Source organism: Lepisma saccharinum, chromosome 6 (genome assembly GCF_977018435.1).
Source record: "Lepisma saccharinum chromosome 6, izLepSacc3.1, whole genome shotgun sequence".
NCBI lineage: Eukaryota > Metazoa > Arthropoda > Insecta > Zygentoma > Lepismatidae > Lepisma > Lepisma saccharinum.
Genome location: NC_139234.1, coordinates 72,916,021 through 72,925,096, shown reverse-complemented (window position 1 = coordinate 72,925,096; position 9,076 = coordinate 72,916,021). Strand labels below are relative to the sequence as shown.

The following is a 9,076-nucleotide window of genomic DNA, read 5'->3' as shown; positions in this document are numbered from 1 at the left end:
GTGACTTCCTAAGGGACTTCACACCAATAGTGTTCCAAACCATCAGAGCCATCTGGTGATATAGTGTTTACTTGCAAGATCTTTTGTGCAGATTCAACGGTCAATTAAAAAATATATCCTCGAGGTGTAAGGCGCTAAGTTTTATCCGTTTAATAGCTTAGTACATAAGGAAAAACAGGAGGGAAATGCTATTGAAGTAAAGTTGCGGTCGCGACTCGGCAAATATTGCACACAGAGTAATGCAGTAAATTACGGTTCGCAAAGCACGTGTGCTGTAAAGCACTTACGTAAGTTTGTATGAAATTTGCAGGGATATAAGTAGATGCTCTGTTTTCTTAAGTTGCAGACGCTACTCTGAGACAAATTGCAGCATAAGTCCACTTCTCAGAGACAAAATGGTTAGGTTTAGTGCTCGTCTGACGTTGCCTCTTTGCGTTCAGCTACTCATTCTTCTGTTTGTTCCAGTACTTGCAGGTAAGTCATTCATTAGTTCATACATTTCCCATTCGTAGACGTTCGCAGAACCTCTGATTAAGATGGAGCAAAAGCCTCGATCAATGTTCAGTTGGAGAAAGAAGTACCTCATTCCATCTTACTGTTCTGTTGTACTGATGATTACTAAACAGGGGCGCATATAGTGTGTGTCCGGACCCACCGAAAATCAATCTTGAAGAATTCCGGCTTCCGTAGCACAAAAGTTTTTTGATACCCTCCCCCTTTATTTTCCTTTACTGTGGTTCAGACTGATTTACATACTGTTTACTGTATAAACACGAATTTGTACAGCAGGTATAAAACAACTACACATAATTTATTCTTTTCCAATGTGTGACCAATTTATTCTGGGACCCCATAGGTGTAACACAAGTAGACTAACGAATAAAATGTTTGAGTCTTAATAACAAGTAATTTGCTGGAGTACGATTTGGATTGATTTGTTGTTTTAAGTCCACTTTATGCACAGTAAGGCTAATTGGGACTGGACCTACAGTTTAAAGTGGGATCCGAACCACTATGTGCCTCCACCGGGAATCGAACCCGGGACCCCTTGATTACAAGCCGACGACGCTACCACTGGGCCATCGGGGAGGCCTGCTGGAGAACAAAGTGAAATAGTCCAATTACATAGGAAACAAGCCCGCAATAGTTGCTTTGACCCTTCGTCGGCTTCAAAATACTTTATTTTTCTAAAGAGAATAATATTGTTTAATAACGGCAATAAAATTTCTCTACTCTAAATTTCTAACTGAGAGTAACTGCCCCCCATTGCCCCCGTGTGCACGCCTATGTTTTCATTGTAGGACTATTGGTTAATTAGTTGACTGATTTGCGTAATTTTACTTCGTTTGGCTGATCGCGAAGATGATGATGGATGGTGATAAGAAGAGATGGAGGAAGGGACAATCACAAACACGCAAGGGCAACACGAGCCCCACGGAGGATTATACTAGCCATGAGTCCACACGCCAGAGCCTCGCTAGTCTGCAGAATGCAGTTCAGGTGTACTACGTGATAGTTAGCTTGACATTTAGCTGTTCGTAAAAAAGGGTTGCCCCTTACACCCCATTTTTATTGGTGGAGAACAGTTCGTTTGACACCGGACACACAAATAACAATCTGTTGATTAATGAACGATTTCTGCACTTACAATGCCAATGGTGTTTTTTATAGATGGAATTGTGTATGGACAATATATAGGCATTGGTCTCTATGGAAAATTTTAGTCGCATTTTTTAATTCCACTGTTTCAAAAATTCATAGTTTTTAAATATTTATAATTTAATGTTGGTTCGAACAAAGTTGACTTATGCCCGTTTGCACCAAAGTCGTAAGAGCAAACTCAGAGTTAACGCACGAATCGGCTGATTATCTGTTGTACCGACAGAAACGCCGAAGGGTCAAATTTACCCTTCGAGATCGGCGAGTGAATGAGGAGTTAACCTGAGGCTACCGTCTGCAACCGATAATGTATCACTTCAGAATTTCCAAACTAAATAAATGGAAAATGGAAAACAATAGATTCAAACTATGTACATAATAATGGAGAAATATATAGTTTATTATTATATATATTCTTTGGTAAATGTTTACTGTGAACATTCTGCAGTACAGAGTTTGTTTGCAATACAATCATAAACATACACCCAGTAGCCGGAGAAAGTGGAAAAGCATAGCGATAAAACGATCGTGAATACTACGTGTATACATCAAAATCTACTACAAACATCACTGTTAAACTATGTTACTATGATTGCAAGTAGCAATAATTAATAAAAAATTATTCACGTAAATATTTTCCCATCTTTATCACTTGCTTGAAATTTTCTCGTGGCAGTTGGTTGTCACTGTTTACAAAGATATCGAAGTCTCGTTTCGTCCAACCCTTACATTTTTTTCTCTCATTCAGCCACACTATGAGTAGAGTTACGCCTTCTCGAAACAGGTAACCAATCACTTGCTTCTGTCCGTATGACATTTAGGCACTTGCTTTGAGGAAAGTAGTATTCGCAACTCGCGCAGCCTACTATGCCTTTCAGATTGATGCAATGGAAAATGATCCTGACCCAAGGTTTACCCTGCCTCCTGGATTTTCAAACTCGCGAGTTTATGCAACGTTGCTGCAAACGGGCATTAATGACTGGTGAAAAAATTAATGAGGCATTAATGACTGGCTGTATACATAAAGGAAAAAAATATTTTACAAGGGATCGTACCGCGGATATTGGAACTCAAAGAGCAAAACCTTGCTTGCCTTCATGTTCTTTGTAAAAGTTCGCCGATAATGTATGGCGACACCCTGTGTATAAAAGTATGCTGACTATAATTGACTGACTGGATATAATTTTATTTTATAAGTGTGCACTTAACAGGGTAGGAAAGACTGACAGAAGTTTCTCACCATTCTAAACAGACAATCCGCCGCTACTACCAGACTATCCACCACTTGAGCCAGACTATCCGCCGCTTGTACCAGACTATCCGCCGCTTGTACCAGATTATCCGCCGCTTGGACCAATGTATCCTCCGCTTGAATCAGACTACCCGCCGCTTCTTGAACCAGACTACCCGCCACTTCTTGAACCAGACTACCCGCCGCTTCTTGAACCAGACTACCCGCCGCTTCTTGAACCAGACTACCCGCCGCTTCTTGAACCAGACTACCCCCCACTTCTTGAACCAGACTACCCGCCGCTTTTTGAACCAGACTACCCGCCGCTTCTTGAACCAGACTACCCCCCACTTCTTGAACCAGACTACCCGCCGCTTCTTGAACCAGACTACCCGCCGCTTCTTGAACCAGACTACCCCCCACTTCTTGAACCAGACTACCCGCCGCTTCTTGAACCAGACTACCCGCCGCTTCTTGAACCAGACTACCCCCCACTTCTTGAACCAGACTACCCGCCGCTTCTTGAACCAGACTACCCCCCACTTCTTGAACCAGACTACCCGCCGCTTCTTGAACCAGACTACCCCCCACTTCTTGAACCAGACTACCCGCCGCTTCTTGAACCAGACTACCCGCCGCTTCTTGAGCCAGACTACCCCCCACTTCTTGAACCAGACTACCCGCCGCTTCTGCCGGACAATCCATCATCTGAACAATATCCTCCACTCCTTCCAGATGACGAACCACCAGAAGTGAATGGAGAAAGCTGTGCAAGAAGTTGCACCGCCTCAACAACGCCTCGCACATGCAAATATAGATTTGTCCTGGAACAGTATATGACTATGAGCCCGTAAGTTCTTTCTAAGCATTTTTATGTAGTTACTAGAGTATTTCTTGAGGATTTCTAACTGTAACTTGATACGTTTAAAAGTAAGTTGCTGTAAATGTGACTGTGTTACTTTTTCAACAGACGTAACATTATCAACAGTTACTTTTACAGTTCTTTTACAAATATTTGGACCTAAAAGGGATGAGGAGACAGGTGAGTGGAGAAGGTTACATAATTTAGAACTACATAATTTGTATTCATGTCCAGATAATATTAGAATAATTAAATCAAGAAGACTTAGGTGGGCAGGCCATGTGGCACGAATGGGAGAGGAAAGAGGAGTTTACAGGATTCTTGTTGGAAAACCTGATGGTAAGAGACCTGTAGGAAGGCCAAGACGAAGATGGAGGGACAACGTTGAGATGGATCTAAAGGAAATCGGTAGGGATGGAAAAGAGTATATAGATCTTGCTCAAGATAGGGACAGATGGAAGGCCTGTGTTGCTGCAGCCATGAACCATCGGGTTTAAGAAGGCTAGAGAGTTAGTTAGTTAGTTAGTTACTTTTACAGTTACTTTACGACTCTGAAAATTGTTAAATCAAAAATTTGTAAAGTGGTAAAATTGGCAACTCTGTTTCCAGCTATATGTTTTCTCTGGATGCTAAGGTGAAAGGATTTTGGCGGAATCGTTTAAAGCAAGGAAGACATATTGTGTACCAGAAACAAATACAACACATGTAATTCTTCATATTTTATTTCTTATAACGAATGATCATTAATTGTGAGTAATTTGTTTTCAATAAATTTTACAGCACAAACAAACTGTAAAAGTAACTTACTTTTTAAAATGAGTAGCTATTAACTGTAACTTAGTTTTTTTTTTAAGCAAGTAACCATAACTGTTATTCATTTACTTGTAAGAATTAAGTTTCCGATCACGTTTCATAATCTTTCATACATACCATCAAGATAAGTACTTTTATGAAGGGCACGGATTAACTAAGAGAGCCACTGCACTGTTCCCCTTCAAAACCCAAACATCCCTGATAGAAAAGGAAAATTTCCACCCACACCAGGATGTTTATGAACACTCACAACATTACGAGGGGTGATCAAAAGGTTCTTACCCTCACCAGGATGTAGATGTTCTAGAGCTTTGGAATTTTACACAATTGTAGGTGGGTATCTCAATAACAAGCATGCCAATTTATATCTTTGCTGATCCTGTTGAATTGGAGTTATAGCCACGAGAGTAGAGAAGAAAGTGTGTGGCTATAGGACGTGGATAAGATAGAGTCGAGCATATCTAGATCATAGTCAGGGTAAGAACTTTTTGGCCTCCCCTCGTATAGGCAAGCTGAGAGAAATTAAATTTTGAAATGTAAACTTTATTTCTGAAGCAAGTAGGGGAAATCATAGAGTTACTGGTCACTTAAAGAAATGTTTCGCTTTCACTATCACATATCGTCACACAAATGCCAAAACCACTTATGTGCTAAATCTTACTTCTGAGATAAGAGCATTTTAATATTGAAGGTCACTAAAAAAAACTAAAAGAAAACAAAAAAAAACATGATTTTGACATCGTAGCAACGATATGCCGCAAATATGATTTCAACACATTTTTGGAATCTTCATTTGAACCTAATACATACATACATGTATAGTTATTATGAGTAAGAGCATACGACATAAGCATGCAAAGAAGCACAATTATTGATTGTAAATAACTTTGGGTATCCTAAATAGTTATAGTAATTACTAAAGTTTAAATTTCTTCAATGATATAATTTTAATTATTATTAATTAAGAAGTACAGAAATTTCTTCAAAAAATGTATTGGTACTATATTTAATGAAATTCTAACAATTAATCATAACAGTAAGTGCTGCCCCTATATAATATCTAAAAACTTTTTAAAAATACAATTATTTGTAATCAGAATTATTGCATTCCCAATTTATAATGTGCTTTGTGTCAGTAAGTTAGATAGTGTAATACAAGTTAAAGTTATATAAATATGTGTTAATAGATAAATAAAGATAAAATACAGTCAAGTATCGGATATATTGATTGATTTGCTTTATTTACTTCGCTTTTTGTGCCACTTTTGGCTAATTTGCGAAAATGGGGATGAGTGACAATATGATGAAATTGATGAATACACACTCACAAATATCCATGCCCAGGCCGTGATTCGAACCCAGGACCACTGGCGTCGTAGCGCAAGGATTGGATATATATATATACAATATGAGGAATAGACCAATTATTATCATCAAGTTGGTTCAGATGTGAGAATACGATATAGCTCATGTATACAAAGCACGTTTTTATCTACAACACATATTGACAAATACTTCCCTAAATCCCATCTACAATAGAATTCTGTAATTTGTGAAATATTTAAGGAGAATATAAATCATTGGATAATAATAATAGTAGGTGAAACCCAACGTTCTGGAGCGGTCTTTTGACCTACTTTTCGCCTTACGACATTTTACTATAAGGCTGTCTCCCCTTACGATATTTTTCTGTAAGGCTAGACCGGTCCTTTGACCTACTTTTCGCCTTACGACATTTTACTATAAGGCTGTCTCCCCTTACGATATTTTTCTGTAAGCTCAGTTCTAGAGCGGTTCTTTGACCTACTTTTCGTAGTAGGTGGAACCGCCGATCCTAGAACCATCTTTTGACCTACTTTCTCACGCGCAGTGTTACCAACTCCTCACTCGAAAAAATCACCAAGGTTTTTGTTTTTGGGTATAACCTAACCTAAAGCAAGGAGGTGGCAACCTTGCTTGAGGTATTTTCTCGCAGTGTTGCCAACTCCTCACTCGAAAAAATCACCAAGGTTTTTTTTCTTGGTCTAACGTAACCTAAAGCAAGGAGGTGGCAATTTTGCTTGAGGCTTGCCTTACAGTGCATAAAGCAAGGTTGCCAACCCACTGGTACTTTTGCCATAGCCTTTTACAAGAAAAAAAAAGAGAAAGGGAAGAGTTAAACAACCGACAGCTTACCCACAGCCTTTTTTGCTCTAACCTAACCTAAAGCAAGGAGCTGGCAACTTTGCTTGTGCAATCAACCCGGTTGACCGCCCTCAAGTGGAGATAAGCGTTGCCAACTCCTCACTCGAAAAAAAAAATCACCAAGGTTTTTTTTGGTCTAACCTAACCTAAAGCAAGGAGGTGGCAATTTTGCTTGAGGCTTGCCTTACAGCGCATAAAGCAATTTTTGCCAACCTGCACACAGTGGGCAAGGAGAGGCGGCACTGCTGTAAAAGAGAGAGAGAGATGGGTGGATGGTAATATAGTATGTGTGTACGTGTGTACGTATAATATGTAGCATTATTAACTACAGTGTGTTGGCAATTTACTTGCAACTAAAAAAATAGAGATGCCAACGTTGGTGTAAGATGAAGAGAGAGAGAGAGAGAGATTTATGGCTGGCAACAGTAACGAGCGAATGCGCCATATCGTAATTTTCCAACTCCGTATATCGTGACTTTTGTAAACCTCTCTCGGGGGAAACACGATGTGTTATACACACGCGCGCGCGCGCCTGTATTGTGACGCAAACAAACAAACAAAATAATAATTGTTGTCTTTTAGGATACCTGGCCCCTATAACCTCGCGAGGGTGCGTGGTGCCCAACACAGTTCTAATGGCCGCGGCTAACAAAGTCGTGCCTCTGTAGAGTTTCACGTGTTTTTTTTTAACCCCCCCATAACTCCCTACAGAGGACCTCCGTGTGTAATGTGTGTGTTTTATGATTGAAGAGAAGAAAAAATTTTTTGGTTAAGAATAGAATGCGTAAGAACTAAAAAAGTTTCCGTAGGGGGTGCAGCATCTGAAAGAAATAAAAAAAATATCTTCAAAATAGTGTACATAATATGATAGAAAAATATAAAAAAAGTGTGAATGCAAAAATTAGTGTGAATGATTGTTTTTCTTTAAAAAAAATGATAGAAAAATATAAAAAAATGTGAATGCAAAAATAAGTGCGAATAATTGTTTTTTTTTTTAAAAAAAGTGAATGCAAAAATTAGTGCGAATGATTGTTTTTTTTTTAAAAAAAAAAGTGGTGCAAGAAATAATACGTACTTTTTGATTGAGAAGTCTAATGGTGCGAGCAGGTTTCTTCCTCGTCATGGCATCCCCATTCTCGGGTGTGGATGTTACAGTCGAGTAGCCTCAATTTGGTGTCGTGGGGATCAAGTGCCACTTTGTTGATCGCGGATGTACGCAACTGGTCGATGGTGCTCGTGATCCGATGTTCGGTCATGCGTTTGATTTTTTTGTCGAACAAGCACGACTTGTAATCTTCTACGGTCAGTTTGTTTGTGCTCGAACGCCCCACCCCCTTTGCCTTTTTTATTTCGGTCTCGTCCTGGATTTTGATGGCGTACATTTTCGCTCGAAGACCAGCAAACTCTGCGATGATGCGGCCGTTGACTTCATCCGTCATCTTCCCGATCGTCATTTTCTGGCTGTCGTCGAAGAGAGTGTGATTTTTGGGATAGTTTGAGAAGTCGAAATGCTGGCTCATGTTTTTCAGATCTTCGTATAGATCGTCGGTGTGGATGTTGTACACGAAGCTGTCCGTGTCGGTGTATGCCACCTCGATCGCCTCTCCATAGCGCGGTTTCATGATGTCGTAGTGAAACTTGTACATGGCCAGCTTCGACAACTCGAGGATCGCGACTCCCACGGCGATTGGTTTGTCGAATGTTATGTTTCTGAGAGCACGTTCGATCAATACCAACGTGTCGCTCAGTATCGTGAAGTTCTTGTACGTGGGCTGAGCGACGAGCTTGTTTATTTTCTTCGGGTCGGAGACCAAGTTGATATTTCTTCTTTTCCTCGCATCTTCCATGCTCTTGCCGTAGATGCTGTTGTTCATCAACTTGTATAGGTCTTTGTCTGCGGAAGAAGAAGCTGATGCTCGACGTTGAGTGTTGCCGTCGATATAGGGTGCTAGCCACCTGGTCTGTCTAAACTTCAATCCCGAGTGCACGTGCTTCAAAACCAATCCATGCTGGAGGTAGAATTGTAGGAGGCGATAATGCACCACGTAATTCTTTTTGCTCTTGAAGGTGAGCATCAGCTTCTTCTCCGGAGTCGATTCCATCACAGGTGCCATCGCAAATCCATGGTGTTCTCGATGAAGCGATGAAGGATATTCCAAATCTACTTTCAGGAAACATCCATTTTTATGATCTTCGCTCCATTCCAAACAATCTTGAAGTTCCTGCTCGCTCATCCATTCGTATTCTCCGATGGGCAGAGTCTCGGACATGGCATAACCATACAGGTTGTTCATGTCCCAGTATGCCAAGAAGTTTGTCGCTTTCTC

General features: G+C 40.3%; 1 protein-coding gene across 1 annotated transcript in view; it reads left to right on the top strand.

Annotated features, from left to right (window-relative positions):
• Nucleotides 1–353: 353 nt before the first annotated feature.
• LOC145988881 (multicopper oxidase 3-like) overlaps nt 354–9,076 on the top strand; it is a 52,457-nt gene continuing 43,734 nt past the window's right edge. The window contains exons 1-2 of the mRNA XM_083124154.1: nt 354–474; nt 3,626–3,740. Coding sequence (XP_082980280.1) covers nt 396–474; nt 3,626–3,740 — 194 coding nt within the window. The 5' untranslated portion in view covers nt 354–395. The remainder of the gene's footprint in view (nt 475–3,625; nt 3,741–9,076) is intronic.